At 64.7% G+C, this 23,744-nt stretch overlaps 4 protein-coding genes across 4 annotated transcripts; all 4 read right to left on the bottom strand.

Moving 5' to 3' along the window:
- Nucleotides 1–503: 503 nt before the first annotated feature.
- LINJ_06_0870 (conserved hypothetical protein) lies at nt 504–1,202 on the bottom strand (the record flags this gene model as incomplete). Its single annotated transcript, XM_001463130.1, has 1 exon — nt 504–1,202. One exon carries the CDS (start codon nt 1,200–1,202, stop codon nt 504–506), a length of 699 nt encoding a protein of 232 aa, XP_001463167.1.
- A 1,441-nt stretch (nt 1,203–2,643) lies between these two features.
- LINJ_06_0860 (putative lipin) lies at nt 2,644–6,813 on the bottom strand (the record flags this gene model as incomplete). The annotated part of the gene is made up of 1 exon (XM_001463129.1): nt 2,644–6,813. The coding sequence occupies one exon, from the start codon at nt 6,811–6,813 to the stop codon at nt 2,644–2,646; it is 4,170 nt and encodes a 1,389-aa protein (XP_001463166.1).
- Nucleotides 6,814–9,283: 2,470 nt separating this feature from the next.
- LINJ_06_0850 (conserved hypothetical protein) lies at nt 9,284–10,522 on the bottom strand (the record flags this gene model as incomplete). The annotated part of the gene is made up of 1 exon (XM_001463128.1): nt 9,284–10,522. One exon carries the CDS (start codon nt 10,520–10,522, stop codon nt 9,284–9,286), a length of 1,239 nt encoding a protein of 412 aa, XP_001463165.1.
- Nucleotides 10,523–11,238: 716 nt separating this feature from the next.
- LINJ_06_0840 (hypothetical protein, unknown function) lies at nt 11,239–22,014 on the bottom strand (the record flags this gene model as incomplete). Its single annotated transcript, XM_001463127.2, has 1 exon — nt 11,239–22,014. The coding sequence occupies one exon, from the start codon at nt 22,012–22,014 to the stop codon at nt 11,239–11,241; it is 10,776 nt and encodes a 3,591-aa protein (XP_001463164.2).
- Between the last annotated feature and the right edge of the window lie 1,730 nt (nt 22,015–23,744).

The raw sequence follows: 23,744 nt of genomic DNA, 5'->3' as shown, positions 1-23,744 counted from the left end.
CACGCCCGCCCGCACGCACGCACGCGCTGGCAGGCACAATAACCTTGATTCAGTCGATGTGTCCTGCGTTCGTTTTCTCTTGGCGCGTGCACCTTTCCTTTCCCATCCTTATGTAACGTCGTGGCATACACCCGTTGCCGCCGTATCCTCGACTTAACGGTTTAGTGGGCGCTGCGCACCCGCCCGCCCTTGCACGTCACGCCTCCCCACTCTCTCCGCTATCCGACATCATGAGATGCGCTTCGACACACTGCTTCCACATCCGCCTCCCCGCTCCCACTGTCAACGAACGAAGTGCTGCGTGGCGCAAGACAGTGGAAGGCGGAGTGAGGGTGTGGGAGACGGTCGGCAGGGGAGGCAGGGGGGCGGTAAAGGCGGGTGGTTTAAGGGTGGAGTTCATGACTCCGTACCCCCTTTCCTCTTACATGTGCCTGTCCGAGTATCGCCCGGAAGAGGGCCGACGAGGCGACGGCATGCTTCAGCTACTGCAGAGAGTGCGCGCCCTACTCGGCCTTGCTCGCGGCTAACGCGGAGGATGGCATGGCCTGCTTCACCAAGCGGCTCACCAGCGTTCCTGTCTCGCCCGCCACCCGCGACACGACGCTGAACATCTGCGCATCGCCAAAGGCATCCTCTTCGTCGCGCGAAGGCACCGTCGCGACGCTCGCGCCGTTCTCATTTCTCGCCTTCTTCGCAGGCTGCTCAGCAGCGATGGCGGCAGTGGAGGCAGTATCGGCCGAAGCACCCTTACGTGAACGCTTAGCACCGGGAGTAGTGGCAGCGACAATGCCAGCCGGCGCATCAGCCGCAGAAGCCGCGGCGGTGGCCGCACTCCTCCTCTGCCTTTCCAGTTTTACGAGCTCCTGCAACTTCTTGATGTACTCCGTAATGCGCTCGATCTTCAGCGCCAGCTGCGTGTCTGTGGAAGCCGACGACAATGAGGTCGAGGCTGCCATGGCGGATGCAGCCGCGCCGCCCCCGGATGCCACCTGTCGATGGGTGATCTTGTCCAGCGAGTAGAGGGACAGCGTCAAGGTAAAGGCAGCAGAGAGATACAGGCGCGCCTGCTCATCAACGGAGTAGTGCGAAAGAAGCGTGTCCTCGTCCAGCCGCCGCAGTGCTGGCAGGAGATCGGCGCGCACGACGGCCAGTCGCTTCGACATCTCCCGCAGCAGCGGCTCCACCTCGCTGTCCACATCCATGGCACGGAAAGGCGCTCGTGCACGTCTGTGTGTGTGTGTGTGTGTGCGCGCGCGCTAGAGGTGGAATGGGGAAAGAGGCGAGACAGAGTCAGAACAGGCAGTGCGGCTTGCGTATGTTTAGTTCGCGTTGGAGAGGCGGAGGAAGTGTGGCAGCGGGGCTCCAGCACACGCACGCGCGGAGGAGACAAGCCCAAGTCGACCAAAAAAAAAACGGCTAGAGAGCCCGAAAGCACGCGGCCTCTGTGGGAAGATACACGTGATGCCGCTTCGGCTTCGTTGGCTAGCCGAGTGCCGTGCGCGTAAAGCAAGTTGTCAGCGGGAGGCGGCAGCCCGCACGACGAGGGGGACGTTGTGTGCAGGAAAGCGTTTTGAGTGTGAGAGAGAGAGAGTGAGAGACGGAGGAAGAGGGGGGCGCAAGTCAAGGAAGGCGTAGCGCGCCATCTGGCACGTGCGTGACGCACCTCCGCCGAAGTCAGCCTTTTCGCTGCGTGGCCCATGTAGGGCATGCTGTTGTACCCTCTTGAGGGCATGCGCTTCTCCATGCCGGCCTTGTGCATCGACGGCATCCGCGCTACGGGTACGCAAGAGGGAAGGGAGCGCAGGGGCTCGGCGCGGGGCCGCCTTGACGCATGAGCGTGGGTGCTGCAAGCAACAGAAGACGCGCGCGCGCGAGAGAGAAAGGGAGGCGCTGGACATGCCCGTCCTTTCTCGACGGCAGAGGGAACGGAGCCGACCGGTGGCCGAGAGGTGGGAAAGGGAGGGAGAGGGAGGGTGTGAGCAGCGGGCCTCTGTGAGATCGCGAATTGAAGAACAGAGAAGCAAAGAAAGAGGAGGGGCGACGGAATGCCGCTGCTCCGCCTCGCGAGCACAACACCAAGACGGACATAAGCATGAGCGACCGATTCCGCGAACCCTCACACGAGCACGCACACTCTCGCAGCGCGCGCGAGACTGGCTTGAGCGCGTGAGCACGTACATGCGGCCCTTCTGCTTGCAGGAGAGAGCTGTACAGTGCACACACCCTCCCACACACCCTCCCGCGCGACAGCCACGCCACCGCGGCCTCTTCCTCTCTCCTCACCCAAGGGCAGCATCCAGGACAGAGACGCGCACGCACAGCTCAAACGCACAGCGGTGTGAACCGAAAGGCGAGAGGGCGAGGGCAGGGAAAGGAAAGGAAGGAGGGGTTTGCAATAGCTGGGCACGAAACAACACTGCAAGTTGCACACAAGCGTACGCACACAGAGAGATACAGAAAGAGATGGAAACACTGATAGACGGACGGAGAAGGTTTGCGGGTGGGCGGGCGAAAGGGAGAGAGAGAGAGAGGAGGGAGGGGAAGGGGAGGGGGCGACAACGGGTCGATGGAGGGTGCTGATGTAGCACCGGCAAACTCTGTCGTGAAGAGAATCATCGCCTTCGCCGCCGCGGCAGCGCCGCTTCACTTTGGCGGCGGTGCCGGAGCGCTAGCTTTCGCCGATGATGTGCCGTCGCCAGGGAACGGCGCCAGCTGCGGCGCGGGCTGCTGCTGCGCCACACAGTAGTACTGCGCGTCGGGGTGCGATAGCGCGCGCTGCTTTGCGTCCTCACGCAACTGCGCGGCCCTCTGCGAGGTGGGCGACAACGGCGACTCGACGACGCGACTGCGTCCGAACGAGAAAGCGGAAAAGAAGCCACGGCTGCCGCCACCCCCGCTGGTGGACGGCAAGATCGCGGCAGGCTGCATCGTCGGCGGCGGCGGCGGTGGTAGTGATTGCGGCAGGAGTGATAGCCTGACCGCGTCCACGTTTGTCTCCGCCGCTCCCTCCGAGTCGTTGTACGGGCTGCCGGGCCTGCCGGGGGTCCGCGGTTGTGGCTTCTGCATTTCCGAGAGGGTATCGTGTGAAGTCAGTCCCGTCATCGCCGCCGCGCCCGTGGCAGAGCCTCCCGCTCGGCCTTTGTCGAGCGAGTTCGTCGCCCCTTGCATCGGCGGCCCGGTGCCGGAGTTCGAAACCGTAAGTGAGAAAAGCGAGAGGCGGCTGCCGTCACCGCCGCCGGGCCTCGGTGCTGCTGCATCGCTGGCAGCGGAGACTCCGCTCGGCGACGCTGCACCTGCGCTCGCCGTGTCGAAGGCGGCGCCTCCCGTCTGTGTAGGTGCTGAGGGTGCCGCTGCCGCCGCTGACTTCATGTGGCCATTGTCTTCGGTGGAAGCTGCGGCAGCCGCGGTGGTTGTGGCGACCTTCTTCGGCGCATCGGTGCCACTGGCCACCGCGCCCGGCTTCTCCTTCTCCGATGTCTCCTTGGTGTTGGCACGTGTCGCAGAGGCAGAGGGCTTCGATGTCGCCGCGGGGACGGTGATGAGGTCGCGTGGGTCCATGCGCCAGTACACGAAGGACGAAAACTCGGGGTCCGCCGGCACCTCCTCCTCGTCCTGGAACACGTCATCGTCGTCGTCGTTCAGCTCAGCGAAGGTTGCGCGATGGCCATAGTTGTACTTGGGCCTGTGCGCGCTGGCGGCACTGGTGCTGGCCTTCACTGCAGGCAAGGCAGAGGCGGTCGACGGAGCGCCTGTTTTTTCGGCCCCGGGCGGGCGGCTCGAGATCACTGCGGAGGAGGCCGCTGTGGGGACTGGTGGGGCCCACAGCTCAGCAGCAGCCCCCGGAAGCAGTCCGGTGAGCGTAGGGCCGCCGCCCTTGTCGAGTTCCGGCGGCTCTCCCGGGCTGGCAGCGGAGCCGCTCAGCGCGCTCGCGGCGACCATGTCGACACGCTCCGAATCCACCAAGCTGAACGCCGCGGATGCATGGCAGCCCGCGAGAGAGCCGCCACCGGGGGAGGCCCCAGACCCGGACGTGTGGTGGGGGGCGCCCTCCGCGCCACAGTCGGAGGCGCCGCCGCTCGCCTCCTCGCGCAGATCCAGAGAGTCCGACGACGAAGACGCTGCGGAGGAAAGCGAGGTGGCCGAGGACGACGACGCAGAGGAAGATCGGTGTAGCAGACTGCGCGTGTAGGCGTGTCGGTCGCGCCCACCGGGCGCGGCATCCTTAGCTGGCGACGTACTCGTCCCTGTGCCGTGGGTTCGCTGAAGATGCCGTGGCGCGCGCAGAACGACGGGGTGCCGCCTAACGGGCGGAAACGTCACGTCGACAAGGTGGCCGAGGTCGCGGTACGTCTGCCGCACCAGGCACACGTGCAGCACGCTCGAGGGGTCAATAATGAAGATCTTGTGCGTCGGGATTCCCGCCGCATCGTAGCTGATGACGTCGTTGTATCGGTTGCCAAAGCCGGCGAAGAAGGGCTTTGTGCTGGGCGGAAAGGCGGCGCGCACACTCGTGAGGCACGCAATCTTGAAGACATGAGACTGCTTCGATACCTCTTGCGTGAGTGCAGTGAAGAAGCGCTGCGGTGCCGTTAGCACCGGGCCCATCGGCAGCCGCACCCCGTCCTGCTGCAGCGTGAAGAGGTACGACTTCGTTTGGTTGATCTGCGACACGCTGCGGGCCGTCAGGTACACCATGCGATACCCGTTGCGCTCAATCTTGGAGTAGAGATTGCAGATACCGGGGTGCGTCCAGTCTGCACCTTTGCCCAGCATCGCATAGAAGTGGCCGAGCAAGTCGCTCTTCGTGATCGTGCCGTCCACGTCGCTCACCACGAGGCGGTCCGTCCAGTTCCAGAGGAATATGTTGCACGAGATTGACACAATGTCGCCCTTGTCCTTGCGGGCCAGGTAGCGGACAGTGTTGCAGCCCTCCTTGAGGTGCAGCTTCCACAGATCCGCTTCTACCGGGATAATGGTGCGGGTGAAGTACGGGCCGCCACCGGCGCCGCCGGCGGTGGGCGTCAGCCTCACGGGGCGCCCCTCTGCATCCGTGACCTCCTCGGGGGCGTGCAAGACGCCGGTGCTCGCGTGGGACACAGCGACTTTGTCGGCGTCCTTGGCGCTGCTGCTGACCTGATTCTCGGCTGTCGGTTGTGATGGCGACGGCAAAGACGGCAGCGGCGGCTGCTTGATGAAGGAGGTCGCTGCTCCGACAGTCTGTGGCTCTAGGAGAAGCGACGCACTGATGCGGCTCACACGACTGCCTTCCACTGCAGAGCACGATTCACCTTCGCTGGCACTCGCCGATCCGCGGTGCGTGGTGGCTGCGTCAGCAGCGATGTTGCCCAGCATAATGGAAATGTCAGGCGGCGACACACCGCTCGTGACGCTGCTTTCGAAGGACGCGCCCTTCAGCAGAGCCACTTCTTCCTCTCCGTAGAGCGCGGCGTAGTCGGGGTCGGTGTCCATGGGGTCGAGAAAGTAGGCATCCTCGTCCACCACCTTGTAGCTATCCGTGCTCCCCGTCACCGAGGTGGCCGATGACGCTGCGGTGGCTGCTTCCACAGGCGGTTGCGGCGGCGACGACGGCGCCGGGGCCAGGCCCGCTGACTCACCTTCCTCCGTCCTCGTCGCGGGTCGGGCCACAAGCTGGTCGATGGTTTGTGTGTCAGTGCCATCACCTGCAGCCACCGGCGTGACGATGAGCGATGCCTGTGGGAAACTACCGTCACCGGCAGCCCTCACCGTCGCTTCACGCGAAGAGGGCGACACATCCGCAGCGTCCACCACGATCTCGACCGCGGGCGGTTCGGGACGGTTGCCACCGAGGTGGCCGTCGTCGTCGCCCTCGTCGTCGCCCTCGTCGTCGCCCTCGTCGTCGCCCTCGTCGTCGCCCAGGTGGCCTTCCTCCCGCGCGGTCTTCAGCAGGTACGGGTCGTCGCCAAAGCCCATCTTCGACAGCCGCTTTCGCGACTTCTCTGCTGCCGCCATCGCACGAAGAGCGAGTCGCGCCTCCTGCGCGTCGCCGGCCGAGTGGATAGCGCGCGTCTCGATGGTGAGATGCCCATCATCGGCTGTGTGGAGAAGCGGTAGACGGGAGCCGGGGCCCTGACAGCGGGAGTGGTGATCGCCGGGCCTCCGTTGACGGCCCGCATCGCTAGAAAACGGCTTGGCGTCGCTTTCTTTCGCAGGGCACGGGGCGCCAGTGGGGGAGTGCCGCTGGCCAGGTGGCAGCGCCGCCGATGGCGGCGAAACTTCAGCGGCTGCGTCTTCGCCTGTTTCCCAAGCGTCGCAACCCGCTGCTGAAAAGGACGGCAGCTCTGGGGGCGACTCGGGGCGGATAGGGAGGTGCTGCAGCTCCGCCGTGTTCAGCACCAACGTCTCGACTTCCTCCACAGCACTGACAAGCGAGCCCACGGTATCCAGCTCCTCTTCGTCGCCCTTTGCGGCACAGCCGGCGCCCGACACCCCCGCCACGGCAGCGGCGGCAGGCAGCATGCCGCCTCCGGCTTTCTCAGATTGTTTGGCCGCCGCCGTACCGTGGCTGGCCTCGCCGAAGGCGCCGTAGGTTGGCTGCAGCCAGTAGGCCTTGCCACCCTTGCCGATCTTCATCACGGCAGCCGTCAGCTCACCGTTCACCTCCACCTGCACGGCGCGACCGACGTAGCTCCACATCTGCGCCCGCCCGAAGCGCACGTTGAAGGGGGTGCTGCGCAGCGAGCCATCCTTGTGGCGTATCACAATGACATCGTTGGCGCAGCTTGACTGGTCGAAGTGATTGAGGTTGAAGAGGCCGCCGAGGGTCGAGATCATCCTTCTCGACGGCGGGCGCAGGTGCCGCAGGCGGAGGAAGAGCAGGGGAAACGACGGTCAGCAACCACGACGCACGCGCACCGAGGCGCCGCCGATACAGTATGTGTGTGTGCGCGTGTGTGTGAGCTGAGAGGGCACGTCAAGCACGCACACAAGTGCAGGGCTCAGAGGGGGCAGCAACACAATGGAAAGAACGATTCACGAAGCGCGCGCGCTGACAGGTCGAAGACGCGCAGTCACGCATGCGTGGAGAGACGTCCTCGACTACGTGCGAAGACGCACGCTGCAAGGCTGTCGTAGGCTGAAGGGGAAGAGACGGAGAAAGAGAGAGAGATGCCCGTGTGTGTGTGTGTGTGTGTGTGTGCTCGGGCGTGTAAGAGGGGTGCGGCGCGTAATAGAGGACTACAGGAGCTCAACGCACGTAAGACTCTCAAGCAGCTAAAAGTGCAGGGTGAGGCGGATAGGTGCACGCACGCGTGTCCGTGAGATTTACGAGGAAAGCGGTTAGTGTGTGCAACGGCAGATGTGCGCGCGATCGATGTACGTCTGCGTGCACGTGCGCTGTACGTGTCTGTGTATGTATGCGGTTTCGAAGATGTGCGTGCGTGTGTGTGTGTGTAACAAGGCCGGTATGCATGCGAGTACCTTCGCTCCTTCGCCAGCGTGTGTGGGAGAAGAGAGAGAGCGGCGGTGGAGAGGCAGAGACGGAGTGCGTGGCAGCGCGAGGCCACGGAGCGAGTCAGCACATTCGTCGTAAGGCATCCGACTTCTGGGCGGTGTGTGGGCGTGTGTGCCATCGCACCCGCTTCGTCCTTCCCGCTACCTGTCCACCGAGCGGAGACACGAAGGGCGTGGCCGGACGCCCTCTGAAGGCACGGGCCATGCAGATGACGAGGAAGAAGGGGGGCCATGCGGTCACCGGGGGGCCCGTGCCCACAGAGAGTAGAAGACCACACACGTATCGCTGAGAGGTGGGACAGACGTCACGCCTCCACTGAGGCGAAGAAACGAGGACGCCATCAGTCAGTCCACCTGATCTCGTCGCCGTGTTGCGTCCACGGAAACGCGTGCAACCGCAAAACATTCAAAGAACGCGCAAGAGAACGACACCAAAACATGTCGGCCGCCGGGGCCCGGTGCGCACTCACGCGCTGGTTCAGCAGAAGGAGGGGGCAAGCGGGTGGGCGATACTTCGTCGGCAGCGCTCACAGTCCATCGGCACGCCGTTCACCATCAATCATAAGCCGACATGCATATGTGTACGTCGGTCGCTGGACAAGTATCGAAGTGACCGTGTACGTGCGTGCGACACCTGAAAGAGATCGGCAACGCTCCCCCTCCCCCGCCCTAGAGTGGAGCGAGGTAGAAGAGGGGCTCTCCTGATGGAAAGTCGAACGACTGCCGCCGCAGCAGCAGCTGGCAGGCGATGGCCGTGGCGACGCTTCTTTTCCCGCTTTGGTTTTCCGTGCGCCACCCCGCGGGCCACCTCGGGCTGACAACGGCGCTGCCACACGGCGGACATTCGTGCGCGCGCGTGCGTTACCCGTTTTCGCAGAGGCAAGTGAGATCGGGGAGACGCGGGCTGAGAAGCGTTGGGGTGGAAAGGGGAGGCGGGGGCATGTGCGCCAGCGCACGCGCATGTGTACACGGATACACACATAAGGGGCGTCTGAGGGTGTGCGCCGCAGAGCTGGAAGGGCACCCACATTCACGCGAGTCACCGAGGCCGGGAGAGCGAGTGTCGGGCAGGCTGGCGCGAGTCGAAGGAGCGTCACTGAGCAGCTCGACACGTCGCCACGGCGACTGGGATGCAGCGCAACGGGGGAAGCGGAAAAGAGACGCAGTGGATGAGCACTGTGGACGCTTCGAATATGATCTGGCAGCGCGCACACGTAGGCGCGCGTACACAAGCGCCTACGCATCACGATCGACCTCCCCTCCCCACCCCCTTTTTGCGCGGAAACGCGTGCCCCGCACGCCATCCTCGCCCTCCCTGGGACTCTGATCCCACACGGCGACACTGGCCTACGGAGCCGAGGGAGAGAAGGGATGGATAGCTACGTCGTACACGCTAGCGCTCGCGCTGCGTGATGCGCATCTGTTTTCGATTTCCTTTGCGCGTGCGCACCTCTCGCTCTTCTCAGCTGTCCACTCAAGGCAGCAAGCACAGATCATCACGCACATGTGATGACGCACCTAAAAGGGAGGGGGCGCTGTAAATCCAAGCACATGTGTGGCGAAGTCACGGCATAACAGCAAGGCGGCGGCGCAGATCGCAGCCACCTAGACGAAAAGCAGCAGGGACCTCAAAGAGAGGAAACAACCGACAGAGCGGTGTGGTGCCGAGCTCGGTCAGAGCAGAGGAGGCGAACACGCAGCGAGAAGAGAACGATGTCTAGGCCACAGACGCAGAAAAGCTAGCCGGCCACGATGCACGCGCGCTCGGCCCCTCAAGACGGGTGTGCGCGCCTCAGCTCGCAACGCGCAACAGCAGCCCAAGGACGAGTAGCAGCACGAGCAGGCACACGACATACATGCAGATCGACGAATCTTCCATCTCGCGGATGGCGCGGCGGAGGCGGCGGTTCATCTGCGTGAGCTGCGCCTCGGCCGCCTCCGCAGACACCTCTGCCTGCTGCAGCAGCGCCTCCTGCACCGCCAGCTCGTCCTGCATGCCACGCGCGTTCTCCAGGAGTCGGTGAACGCCGTCGCTGATGCGATCCATGGCCGCGTCGATAAGCTCGTCATTGGCCTGCACCGAGGCAAAGAACTCGCGAAACTCCGCATCCTCTCGGGCACTTTGGAGCATCAGTAGCGGCGATACCGTCGACGCGCCGGCGCCGCCTGCGCGCGCCTCACTGCCTTCCTGTGGGCTGACCCAGCCGGCGGCGCTTTCACTGCCCCGCGCCTGTGCGGAGGAGGAGAAGGAGCACGCCGCGGCAGCGGTCACGCATGACGGAACGGGATTGGCGCCTCTGCCGAAGTGCGCCATGCTGCCAGCCGACTGCTGCGGCTGTGCGGGTCTGTTCAGCTGCAGCACCGGATCGTCCAGAGACGACACCACCCTTATCCCAAACACGTCACGGTACCACTGCTTTGCCCGCTCGACGTGCGGCAGCGCCCGTTGCCACTCAAGCGCCTCCAGTGCTGCTGAAGGAGCCGAGGCGTCGGCGACAGGTGCAACGGCAGCGGAGGACGTAACTGCGGGTGCCTTGGCAGCCGCCCTGGAGGCGAGTCGCGCGGCTTCACGCTGCAGCTGCTGAAGGCGCTGATGAGCACGCCTTGCCTGCTGCCGGCTACGAGCAAGCTCCTGCTCTAGCAGAGCGGTTTCGGTGGAGCTCGACGGCCCTTGGCGCCCTTCCTGTCGGCGGAGCAGCCTCGTGCTCTCGTCATCGTCCGCGTCCACGGCGTCTCCTGCCTCCTCCTCTTCTCTCGATCGGCCGACGCCGGCGCTGGTTCGGCGCCCCAACGCAACCTCAAACTCCTCCACATCGCGCAACGCCTGCCGCAGCTCTGCAACGCATTCGACGCATCGGTACTCTGCCTGCTTGTATGGGGTCAGCGTTGCCAACCGCTTCTGCTTGGCTGCCTCGGCGGCACGGCGCTGCTCAACGGTGGTCCCAGTGCGGCTGCTGCCGCCTCCGGTGGTCGCCGCGTCACTTGTTAAGCGCAGTTGCAGCTGTTCGAGTGTGCGTATGGAGCGCTTCATCGCGCAGCTAGATGATCGATCGGGGTGGGATAGGGATGGGAATTTGGGGCTTGGGGGGGGGGGGGGGCAGAGGTTTGGATGCCCAGGCGAGTGGTCTTGAAACACACACACACATGCAGAGGGAGAGGGAGAGAGCGGCACGGCGAAAGACGGGAGACGCTGAGGAGGCGGAAGGGGGAAGACGTGAAGCATGGGGAGCATGCAAAGACGCGCCTATGGCTCCGAGAAGAAACGAGAGCATGGCTGCGTGTGCTGTTGTTGGTGTCAAGCGTGCAGTGCACGATCGGAGCTGCCGCATACACACGCACACGTTCAGACGTGCATAGATATCGGTCTCACCTCGCATCACGGGCGGCGCGTCCTCTGATAGAGCCCGCTGGCACCAGCAACTCGGAGCATCATCATCATCAGCAACAGCAGCAGCGGTAGCAGTGCCTCTTTTGATATGTTCGTGAGTTCGCTTGCTTGCGCATCCGTCCACAGTGTTCCGTGTTCCTCCATACTCTGTTCGCAGCACCGTCCCGCCCCTCTGCCACCTCGACGCTGTTCGCATTGCGGTGATCGGTGCCACGGATATGCGCCGCCGGGCGCCCCTTTCCTGCCCATCACGTTGCCGAATATGCGGAATCCACGCCCAAGACATTAAACGCGGCACACAAGCAATGGCACGCACGCACGCACACACACACACACACACAACAATGTAAAGCGCTCGCTCACACCGCCGAGCGCTCCACCAGCTGCAGCAGGTATTGCATCTGCGACTTCCCTTGCAGCTGCTCTGCCGCAGCGACGGCCTTGGCCCACTGCGCCACTGTCACGGGTGACGCCGACTGAGAATTGACGGGCACCTCGTCGTCAAAGGCAGCTGTCCTGTTAGTCGAGACATCAGTGTCATCGCCGATTTCATCGTGAGGGTCAGCACAGTCACCTCGCTCACCGCCCGTGGGGTCGTTGGAGCCCTCAATGACAACGCGGATGGCGCGCGCGACAGCGGCTGACACGTAAGACATCGACACATCGAGAGACTCATCTCCCGACGTCTTGCCGTGCGTAGGCCTCGGGAACGTCTCGCCCCGCGCCGCCGCGCCGCCTTCCGCCTGCTGAGCCGACTGCGCGCGAGGCGGTGCCGCCGCCCGAATGCATGGGGTGTGCAGCCGCGTGATGAGCCAAAGCAGCTCGCCAAAGGTGAAGCGCTCCACATCGTTGGCGACGAGCACCGCCACATTCGCCAGCAGGCGCCGCGCCTCGAGACACACGTAGTGAAGAAGCTGGGACGCGGTCGCGTCCGTGCTGCTGGCGTCGGTCGCTGCGGCAGAGATCGAGAGCTTGAGAAGCGCGAGCACCACCTGCATCAGTTCGTTCGTGGAGGCGCTCGGCAGCAGCTCCGCCATTGTTTCCATCACGACACGCATCTTCAGCCGTAGAAGCGAGAGCGATGCCTCCGTGCCCGTGTCGGCTCCACCCTTCGCACTCGGCAACGGTAGCGCCGCCGACGTCTTGGACGTCATGAGCAGCAGTAGCTGCGCGAGGTCATCGCAACGGAGAAGTTGGAGCCGGTGGCGGGCACGACGCTCCACGTCAGACATGCGTCCATCCATCACGGGCCGCCCTGCCACGGACGCGGCTGCTGCTGTCTCCTGTCTGGCCGCCCCTGCATGGCGATTCGCTGAAACGCCACTGGCGGACGCGTGCAAGCGTGCGCGTGCAGCCGCCGCGACATCGCCGTCACCGACAACACACTCAAAAATCTCGCGCTGCAGCCGCCGCGACTTCCGGCGCCAAAAATCTGTCGCATATGTGACAAGCCACGTGCGCGCGCCGTCACGCCGCATCGCGCAGCTCAGCCCGTACGCGCGACACCGCTCTGCCATCTCCTGCGCCGAGGCTAGCACACCGGCGCGTCGGAGCAGGGCGATCCGACGACGCTTGTGTTCGCCAACCGTCGTCGCCTCACCCGTTGCCCTGGGCGCGCGAATCGATGGCACCGAGAGGGCGGGGCAGGGGCGTACCAGCCCAAGTACCATCGTCGTGGAGAGACTGTTCCAGGACGCAGCGGGATCGTTGCTGCGGTCGAAGTCGCTGCCGCCAGTGACGTATTCTAGCCAGCGAGCCTGTTCCACGATCTCGGCAGAGTCACGGGTGCTGTCCCTGGCTGCGGAAGAGGCGGTGCTGCTCGGGGCTTTGGCTGTATCGCCCTCGTAAGTGGGGCTTACCAGCTGCCCGCCAGCGGCGCCGTCACCGGTATGGCAGACCTGCTGCGTATCGAGAGAATAAAAGTTCAGAGCGTCGCGCAAGTTCATCATCAACAGCGGCCGCACACCATGCGCTCGATCCGCCGCCTGCCAGTACGCGCGTGCATGCTGCAGGATGGCACCAGCAGCGTTGTGCAGCACATCACGGGCATCATCCATATCACCCGCCATGGCTGCCTCTGCGAATGACGCTGACGGAGCGGTCGGTGTCGTTGCTGGCGAGAAGGGGCGAGTGCGCGCCGCTGGCAGCGCCTGCGCCTCCGCTGGCGCGCCCGCCGCCAGCTCCGGCTGGCGCATCCAACACTCCAGTCGCACCTGCCGTTGTGAGATGCCTGGATCCACCTCACGCACTGCGCGCACAAACTCGGCGATTGGCCTCCAGTCAAGCACGAGCGGCCGCTCTGCTGCCGCGTCTGAGTCCTCAGACCATTCGCCCGCGGCGTCGTCCAGCGCGGCGGCCGTGGTAGCGAAGAGGTCCGTCGTCGGTGCACCGCATCCGTCGCTGCCTACAAGAGCACTCACGTCGTCGCCTGCCGTCGGTGCGCCGGTGTCAGAGTCAAGCGCAGCCTTATCGCGTGCCTCAGCACCGTCGCCGACGCCGCTGGCCTCAGTTACGCCGTCCTCTCCGATGTCAAGCACGGGCGCAGCGGTTTCACAGGCGCCTCCCTTGGTAGCCGCTCTCGCCGCCGCCTTTGCCTCAACGGCGGTCCGGTGGAAGACTCCAAGAGGCACCTCCTCCGCTGCCGCGCCGCGATACGAAGAGGCCTCCGTCACGCGCCTCTGCCACTCCGCCTCCCGCTCAAGCACCGCCACGAAGTCGGTATGCCGCGTACTCGCCAGCTGATCGATTACATTGCACGCCGCTTCCAGCCACGGCTGAACCGCCTCGTCTGTCAGCACGGACCTAGGAGAGGCATAAAGACGCACCACCTCAAACGACGTCAACGCTGCGGGCGAGAGGGTGTCGTCGCCTGCGTCACTCGGTGCAGCGATGCCCGCTGGCCACTCGTCCGCTTGCGCGTGCTGGCAGCCGTCGGTGTGCGGCGCAGTTCGCATCGCAGCGCATACGGCGCGTGGCATGCCCTCCGCCTCCTTGCGTGCGGTGGTAGGGCTGTCGCCCGAGCAGGCGCGCTGCCGTGCCAACACGCGCAGCAGCTCCGTCGTCACCACCAACAGCACCATCGGCCCCATCGCCTCCGCCACGAGACACGCGATCGACTCGACGTCCAGTGAAAGCAAGAGTGACGACAGCGAGCCGCGAAGTTGATTCCACTTGTTGAGTGTGGGATGTCGCATCGTATCAGCCGTGTGGGTGTCGCTTCTCGTCACGGTCAGCGAACGCCAACGCCTGTTGAGCATCTGCAGCGCGTACCCGCGGTACCTGGGCCAACAGACATCACGATGCAGCAGAGAGCGCCAATACTGCACCGGCAGCAGGCGAAGCAGCAGCACGGCCTCGTGCGCGGCTGGGAAGCGTGTGCCCCCGAGGGTGTCTACAGGGATGACAAGGCTGTACTTGTCACTGCTTTCGCAGGCGTTGCCGCTGCCGCCCTGAGTGAGAGTAGCGGCGGTGGCGGTGTTGGCGGTGGCAGGCGAGGAGAGGAGCTCCAGAGGGGCTGCGGCGAACCCGCTCCCGCGGTGAAACGATGCATTCGTGGCGGCGGGAACGATCGCCTTCTCTACAATCTGCACGGGTGGTATGAGCAGGCTCAAGAAGAGCCAATCCAGCAGCCTCGCCATTCGCGGGCTCTCTTGCACCACCGCCAGCTGCATTACCTGGACGACCGTGACGGCGGACGCGCACTGCAGCGGTCGGCGCGAGCGCGCCAGCAGGAGCAGCTCATAAAGCGAATTGCGAAGGAAAATCAGCGCGCTATGATGCGCCCTGCCTATGTGCGCCGATGGAGCTCGCTGCGGGGCCGCACGTGTGCCCATGGCCGAATATGCATCCCCGTGCCCTCCTGCTCCTCCGTTCGAGGCCCACACCGTCGACGACGCTTGCACGTGACTTGCCACCATCAACAACGCCGCCATCGTTGCCGCAATGCTCTCCGGAAGTCGTCGTGCATTCTGCACGCCTCCATCGCCCAACGTGCGGGTGGGCTGGAGATGACCATTCTGGCCCATCCGCATGGGGCCTACCCCCGTCTGTGAGGCAGCAAGCATCTTGCGATAGAAGACGGCGTTCCCCGCGTTCGCTCGCTCACGCCGGCTGCTGCCCCCGCCACGGCCATGTGGATCCTTTCCAGCATCGCTGGACCACATAGCCCCTGCAAACGTGGCTTGAATGAGGACGAGCACCAACTGCGGGTCCATGTCGCTCAAAGGTCCCAGCATCAGCGGCATGTAGCGCATCTTCGCCACCCCCGATATCGCCTCTCCGGTGATCGAGGCATACACAACGAAGGGCTGGAAGAGCTCGAGTGTGCTCTTGTGCAATCTGTTCAGCGAGTGATGTGCTCGCTGCTGCCGCTGCGGCAACGGCGGCTTTGACAGCGGCTGCGGCGTGGAGGCGTGCTGCTGGCGCTGCTCTTCCAGCCCTCTTACGATGTTGAGGCAGTGCAGGAAGAGCACCATCGATCGTGGGTGAAGGGCCATGGCGTTGACGGAGAGCCAGTGCATCTCTCGAGGCTTGAACACGATGCTCTTGGTGAGGCCGTAGTGCACAGTGCGGTACACCGTTTGAAGCACATCCGGCACACTCCGGAGTAGCCACGGCGATGCGCCGACGTCTTTGCCATCCTTCAAGCTGGGATTTGTGTCCTGCATCTCGACGGCAGCGTCCAGCTCAGCCAGCGACCCCTTCACGAAGGCGCTGCAGCGTGCGAAGAGGCTCGGCCACTGCGACGTCGATGCCTTCGTCGACGACGAAGGAGCCGAGGAAGCGACGCGGGAGGCGTGTGGGTCCGCCAGCCACAGAAGGTGGAGCAACTCCACCAGCTCCTCTGCAGTGCAGCTGTGGTGAGGCACGAGTCGCTTGAAGCAACGGAAGAGGGCGTCGACGTAGCGCTGGCGCAGGTCGTGTGGCAGATCCACTCGCTGCGTCGGCAGCGTCGCCCACGCCTGCCGTCCCACTGCCGCCCCCAGAACGTGCTCCGGCGCTGAAGCACTTGAAGCGGCCGACGCGATGCTCTTTTCGTGGTCGGGCGCCGTGCGGGCAGTGCGTAGCTCATAGTAAAGTGCGGCGTCGGGTGCGGTAGACAGGAGAACCGGGTGCGACAGGAACAGCTGCCGGACCACGTGCAGGAGGATGTGAAATGAGTCGCATTGGGCTGGCAAGGCGTTCAGAGCAGCCTCGAGCGTCGCCATGTGTGGCGCAGAGGAGCGGCCGCTGGTCTGGAACGCTGTCGTGCTGCCGTCGCCGTTGACGCTAGTGGCATCCGTAGTGGCGCCGGACGATAAGCCGGTGGAAAGCCCATGAAGCGATGACTGCGGCGACCACCGGTGCGCAGCAAGCCCAGCAGCACAGTCATGGTACGCATCTTCCAGGCAGAGGAAGTTGTCCATCATCGGTGCTGCTGTCGAATGTGGCTGCGATGGTGCAGTCGTAGCCTTATCGGCCATCGTGGCGGCCGCGTTGGCATCATGCTGGCGTGCTTCCAGCTTCGCGTAGAACGGCAGCAATGCCCACTCAAAGAGCTCGAAGCTGTGGTGACTCGTACTCGAGCACGACGCCGCCGATGGCGCGGCGGCGGCGGTAGTGGCGCGCTCGGTCACCGGCAGCCGTTTGGCGCCGATCTCCCGTAGCAAAAGCGGCTCGACCCACGAGGTCGAGGGCGACGTGCCGTCCCCGCTCACTTCGGCATGCGCGCGCCGCGCTACCCACCACGGCAGCCGCGATACCTCTCCAGCGATCCGCTGTAGCGGTGCCTCGCGCAGGCTCGCCCTCAGCTCACAAAACAGCTGCCGGTGGATCAGCTCGTGAACGGGCATACCCGCCGTCGCCGGTGCGGCCATATTTGCCGGGCATGGCAGGAGTCTCTCCGTCAGCACTGCCAGCTGCAGCGATACCCGCAGGTCTGTCGCTACGCGCTCCGGCTTCATGCATGCAGCGTCACCCGCGCCGCTGCCGTCCGTGTGAAGCGCGATCGCCATCAGCCGCGGTCGCAGGGCGGCTTCGCAGTGCGCCAAGCAACAATCCACCGCCAGCAAGATGGATGGCGGCGCCAACGCCTTGGCGGCGCCCCCGATCCTGCGCGCGCGCTCGCCCGCGACGGGAGACGTCTCGGCCGGCTCACGCGACGCTGCACGCGCGCCGAGGGCGCGAGTGTGCGACGACGCGGTCCATTGACTCGCGACGCTGGTGAGGCTCAGGTACAACGTCACGAGAGCCTCCAGCGGAACCGCCTCCGTTGGCGCTGCAACTGCGGCGGCCTCAGAGGCAGAGCCGAAGAGTAGCCGCCAGGCCATGCGCAAGATCAGCTCTACGTTGCAAAGGCTCGGGGGCTCTGAGCCTGCGTGCCACTCGCTGCTGCCAGGCGAGGCGCCATCGCGGCGGAGGTCGGCGGCGTCATGCAGCATGGCGTCGTCAACGCGGCGTTCCGCTTCCGACAGCAGCGTCATAGATCGAAGTAGCGGCGGAAAGGCTGTCAGCGGCATTCGTGCGCCCTCATTGGGCGACTTTGAGTAGGCGGGCTCCCACAGCAACTTCGCCACCGATTCGAGGCTGTAGCACGTCGGTGCACCGACGAAGCGTGTCGGTGTTCGGCCCCCACCAGCGCCTTGGCGGGGAGCGTGACGGACGGTGAACGATCGCGTGGCACTGCCTCGCCCACCCGTGTGCCCGCGCACGGCACTGGGCGTCGTTGTCGCCGACGGCGGCGGATCCAGCACGCGACCATCTCTGCTGATCCGGCGCAGCGTGAAGTGGAGAAGAGGGAGCTTGCCACCGCCGTGGCGATTGTCCGTGCCAGTCATCTCTTGCAGCTCGCGAGCGTCGGTTTCCATGCAGAAGGTGTAAGCATCTTCATCGTCTGTGGTCAGGAGTCGCAGCTCGTGTGGCTCGACGCGCGCGTTTAAGCTCTTCATCGTGTGCGACGAGAAGCATCCAGCCAACCGCCCCGGCAGACTCCAGGTGGCGGTCTGGCCATGCTTCGGGCCAGTGCTGTGCTCCAGGCTGCCGCTTACCCACAAGAGCTCCGGCACCGTCATACTCGTCAACTCCAGCTCCACCAAAGCCGTGACCAGCGGCACAAAGGCATCGTTCGGGATGGTGCGCCACATAAAGTCGCTTCTCAGATACTCGCAGATAAGCGGGCGCGCTGCCGTGGTGCTGCCGAGGGCGTTCAGCACCGCCATGTAGGACTCCGCACGCTCGCTCGTGCGGTACACCCTCAGCACCTCATCAGGCGTGCCCATACTCTCGGCAGCCGCGCTGCGCACTCCCATTAGCCGCAGTACGTAGAAGGGCACCGTCAGAATTTCTCGAACCCCGTTCGCCGCCGCCGTCGTCGTCGTCGTGCCATCGCCGGTGACGTTCGGCACCGCCACTCGGAGCCGTGTGTACGTGCAGGTGTGCGTGCTAAACCCTAAGAATCTCGTCGAGTACGCGCGCATGAGAGCCGTGCTCGACATGACAGCCAGGCGTTGTCTCGCCTGTCTGGAAATAGCTTGCCACATGATGCGTCCATGCTCCCGAGACCAGAACTCGTCCGCGATGGCGGCGAAAACGTGCAAGGTAGCCATCCCGGCCGCAACCGGCGCACGGAAGACGACGCACGATCCCGTCGCATGTGGTGCCACAGCAGTACCGGCCGCATCAGCCGCTGGCGTCGTGCCGGCAGCTCGCGCGACCACGTCGTGACGCTGAAACGAGCTTGTGGCGGCAGATGAAGACAACTCACCGCCGCTGGACGCCGTGGCGGCCGTAGCAACACAAACACCGCCACCGCCGCCCCCGCGGTCGTCGCTTGCGCAACCACATCCCACATCAGCGTTACCGCTGAGGAAGCGCGCCGGGGCCGCCGTTGCCACATCGGCATGATGCATCGGCCACTGGGACAGCACTCGGTCGAGAGTGGCGGCGATGTTCGCAAATGTGCCAAAGTTCAGCCACTCAATGTAGCGCCCGCTCGAGTAGATCAGGCGGCTCAGCTGCTGCACGAACGGCGACGACGGTGCGGCGAGATCGTCACTTGGGGGCAGAAACGCGTCACGTACTAGCTGAAGTACTTTCGTGTCCAATGGCGCCGGTGCCGCCTCTCGCGCCGGTCCTGTGCTCTGCGAGGCTGCGGTCGAATGTGACGAAGCGGGGTGCGGGCTGGGCCCTGCTGCTGCTGCTGACGTGCTCTTCTCTGCAGCGGCGTGCGTCAGCTCCACTGTCGTCGCGCGAGCGAAGAAGGCCAGCACCGCGGGCAGCTGGTACGTCCGGCAGAGCGGTGCCCAGTATACACCAAGGAGAAGAAGCCTCGAGACGGCGGCGGCGAGGGCCGACACGTCCTCCTCGGACGGTGCACTGGGCTCCGCCGCTGGCGTCGGACTTGCGGGACTGGCGCTGCCAGCGACCGACGTCGTCGCAGCATGGACGTCGGTCCTGTCTGCTGCAGTCGTCACGAAAATGTTGAAAGAGCGGTCGTGGGCGCATAGGGTGAGAATCGGCAAGAAGCTACCGATATTAAAGTTGCCAAATCCGTCCAACGGCGACGGCGTCGTCGTCGTGGTGCGCGGTGATCCACTGCCTGTCGTCATGCAGTCGTGGCCCTTGCAACCACCATGGCAGCGTCCCTCTCGCGCGGCCTTCGGCGATGGCACCGTTGCCGAGGGCACACGCGGTGATCGCGCGGAAGAGGACGCTGCTGCCCCGCCAAACCTCGATGTGGGCGATGACGCTGAAGACGGCGGAGATGGGTCGCCGCCGCCGCGCGCTCCCCGTGCATCCAGCGGCGGCACAAACGGCGGCGGGGAATAGGTTCGCACATCGTAGCCCGCGCGCACCTGCTGCATCGAATTCCGGGAGACCAGCTCCTGCGCTCCTGTGTGAGGTCCGCCATCCGCGTCGAGCCTTGCGGTGATGGCCTCAATCGTGAGCCGCAATGCCCGCAGCGGCACAGCCGGCTGGCACCGCGGCTTCCTCGGAGGCCGCGGTGCGCCAGCAGGAGCAGCATCTGTCATGGACCCACGCAACTGCTCTCGCCCGTATTGGAGATGGTCGGCAGAAGCTCCCACACCTCCGCTCGGGTCGCTGGCGATCCCGTGAGATCTCGGCGCCACAGATGTGTACGCATCTGCGCCGTGCCCGTTCAAGTCAAAATAAACCTCGTCGCCGCAGCGAGCCACACCGCGCAGGCCGAGGGCCCGGTGCAGCACCGCGGCGAGCAGCGAAAAAGTTTCGATGTCAGCGCGCGACATGTAAGGCAAGCACATGCCGCCGTCCTGTGCACTTGGACGGGGAGCGTGCTGCTGCTGTGGTGAGGCAGCCGGTGCGGCTGCCGCTGTGCTGGCGGCCGCCGTCGTTGCCTCCACAGTGGTATGGGCCACTGCACGGTAGCTACAGTCATGCCACTGCTCAACAGCGCGGCAGTAGTGGACGAACTCGCCGTAGAGCAGTGGCAGCAGCCCATCTGCAAGGTAGCGCTCGAGATTCACAAAGGAACTCTCACGCGGGGGCAAGGGCGCGGCAACGGCACGCGGCACGAATGATGCATGCGCGGCGACCTTGCCGTCGCCACCCACGCCCGCAGCACGGATATCACGGCTCCTCAGCTCCGAGAGCGCCACCGCCGCACCTTCCCCGCGGCTGCCGAGCCCGTCGGAAGACGCCGCGGCATTGGCTTTCTCGCGCAGCTGCAGCACAAACCGCATCGTCACCGGGCGCAGCACCTCACGCATCAGGCGACTCTGACGACGATGCACCTCCAGCGTCCGCATCAGCGCGAGCGCCAGCTGCGCCTTGTCGTTCAGAGTACTCCTTGGCGTGCGCGTCGGGCTGCTCGCCGGGGCGCCCAACGCAGCGGGCTGCGGCTGCAGGGGGTCTGCACAGGCCTTCCCCTCTTCGAACACAAGGTAGAGCAGCGCGGCTCGCGCGACCCACATTTGACGTATCTCGCAATCAAGCCTGTTGCACATCAGCAGAATGGCTTCCGCAAGCGGCTCTGTCCACGGAACGGTCCCCTTGCCCCACTCTTTCAGCTGCCGGGACGCATCGGCACTGGCAGGAAGCGACTCAAGCGTGTTCGGATGAGACGCACGGGGCGGCGGCTGAGGTGGAAAAGAAGGATGAGCGAGAGGCTCGACGTCGAAGCTGGCGCGCGCGGCGTCGGCAATGCTACTGCTTGCCCCCGATTCCACATCGTGTCGCTCAACTGCGGCATCGCCCCCGGGTGTTGACACCGTTGACCCCGTCAGCAGATCAGCCTCCGGCACCGGCGGCATCGCCATGAGTGTCGGCAGGATCTGATGCATGAAAACCAGGGCAGCTCGGCGCGTCATACTCGAGAGGTGAGTTCCGGCGCGGTTGCAGCTGACCGCGCGGCGAAGGGTAAGAAGGTAGCTGCAGATGGACTCCGGCGTGGCGTTGTAACGCGTCGGCGGAGCAGGAAGTCGGGCCGCTTCCAGAAGTGCTGGCCCCTGGCCCGAGATGCATTCGTCTTGCCGCGCTGGCATGGGCGTCCTCTGTGAGGCGGCGGCGGCGGCTGACAGGGGCTGTTTTGTGTGCCGGGGGTGACCACTGCTGGTGTCACGCGCATCACGACCGTATCGACCCGCTTCCTCGCTCGCGCGCTTTTCGGCGCTGGTGGAGGCGCTCTCACTGCGCGCAGCCGCCCGCTTTGCCTGTCGTCTGCGGTGCACCACTTCCTGCCGCGTCGAATCCGTTGCAGCCGCTGCGGCTGATGGGGTCGGCACAGAAAAACGGCCGTCACCGCCGCTGTGGCCCTGCGGCGCAGGCTCAGCACATGGCGGTGGCGACGACGCCGTGTGCAGTGGGCACTTCCGTGTGACAATAAACGGGGCACTGGCAAGTGTGGAGGACTGCAGGCGCCGAGTCGGCAGTTGAAGGCTCGATCGCCGTAGCGCCGTGGCGGCGCTTCCGCATCGACAATGTGCGCGGCATCTCGCTCGCGCCGCTGCGTCCGCCAGCTGCTGCGTCTCCACTATCGAAGCTGCAGCAGCGCCACAGATCAGCGCGCCCCGCGCCGCCGCCGATGATGCGTAGGAGAAAGTGCAACTCGTATTAGAGAGCCAGGTCACTGGCGAGGACCCAGGAGGGTCATGGCCAGGGCGCCAACCACGTCGCTGCATCGCGCCGCCGCAGCCCTCTCCTTACTCGTGTGCTTCGAGTCCGCTACAAAGCCAACGCCCCGAAGCACACAGCGGTCGAGCGGGAGCGGAGACCGAACAGAAGCACAACGCGAAGAAGAGGAGTGGGGGTGGTGGACGAGTGCGCGAGGCGTGTCGCGCGCACACACGAGGGCAGACAACAGCGGTGAAGCAAAGCAGCCGGCACGCCGTCACGCTGACCCGCTACCCGCCCCCCCCCGCAGCGAGACAGACAAGATGAAGGGGTGTATGTGTGCGCGCTGGTATAGCTTTCACACGTTGACAGGCCCCCCCCTCTCTCCCTCCCTTCTTCCCTCGTCCCACACAACGCACCACCTCTCCGTTGGCCTTCTTAGATTTCGTCTGCGCTTGTTACCTTCGCGCCGCTGCGTTACGTTAGCCGCATGCGGTAGACGCTCGTGATAGGATGATAGACGGAGGATGTGGAAGGCAGGAAAGAGTGTCCGAGGGCAGCACACGAGGAGGCTGACAGAGACAGAGACAGGCAACGCGCGCTGATGATCGCGCTGGTAGTGGTGGCGTTCAGGGTGCCAACCGCTTTTCTCGGGGTTAGGGGTGGGGGTGTCGTCTGGCTTTGCACTGCCACCATGGAAGTAGACGGAGAGTGAAGAACGGGAGGATCAGTGAAGGGGGGTGCGCACATGCGTGTGCGTGCGCCATCAGCTTGGACAAGAAAGGAGAGAAGAGCGGCCGGAGGTCTGGAAGGCGAACGGCACGATGATGCAGCAACGGCAGGAGGGCTGTGCTGCGCGACTACATGGACGCGTATGCACAACCTATCCCAGCTGCCACGCCCCACCCCTTTTCAGCGCATCCATCGATGGGGCCCCGCCACTTCACCGTCCTCCCCTCCCCCTCCCTCTGTTTTGTCATGCACGCAATATTGTGGCCGAGCTACTCCTTCAGCTTGGCTGCTGAGCGAGTCGCAAGCGAGGGTTTCCGAGACAGACAGAGACAAGGAGAGGAATGGACCGCCAGAGGTCGCCACATCGGGTCCGGGGTGAAGGCGAGGGGGTAGGGCGATGGCCTAGGCCATCAGGCATAGACACGATGCGGCGTCAACCAAAAGCCGAACGCGAACTTTCGACGCGGCCGCGAAGGAAGCGTGAGGCTGCACAAGCCACGTAAAGGCGCGCGTGTGCCGGCAGAAGCGAGCCGGGGGGAAACAAGCCAGAAACAAGGAAACCGCAAGTCCATGGACCACATATTTGTTACATGAGCGCACGTTCGCGGAGCGCCAGCACGCGTCGTGCGTGCTGCTGCCTGCGCGCCTGTGTCCGTGTTCACGCCACAGAGGAGGGCGAGATAGAGAGAGAGACGGAAAGGCAGGCAGGCACCCGCTGGCTCACCGCTCTCTCACCCCCTCTCTGCTCCGAACGATGCTGGCAGCCCCTTCACCCTTCTGTGCTCCTGCCGGGCGCCAACCGAGTTGAGCAAATCTGCGGAGAGAGCAAGGGAGAACGAGAGGAGGGGCGGGGCCTGGTGTTCAGAAGCGGCAGTTGCACACAGAACTGACACAGAAACGCGTGCGGGGGGAGGATGGTAGAAGAGGTCAGCGCCTGTGTGTTGGGTCGCCCCATGCCCCCCTCTCTCTACATTGTATAGCGTACATCATACGCGCAAGCAGGCATACCGGCACCTATATCGCAAAAGACGGAAAGGAAGGAACGATGCATGCGACATCGTCGCCA

Source organism: Leishmania infantum, chromosome 6 (assembly GCF_000002875.2).
Source record: "Leishmania infantum JPCM5 genome chromosome 6".
Lineage (NCBI taxonomy): Eukaryota > Euglenozoa > Kinetoplastea > Trypanosomatida > Trypanosomatidae > Leishmania > Leishmania infantum.
This window is presented reverse-complemented; position numbering and strand designations above follow the sequence as displayed.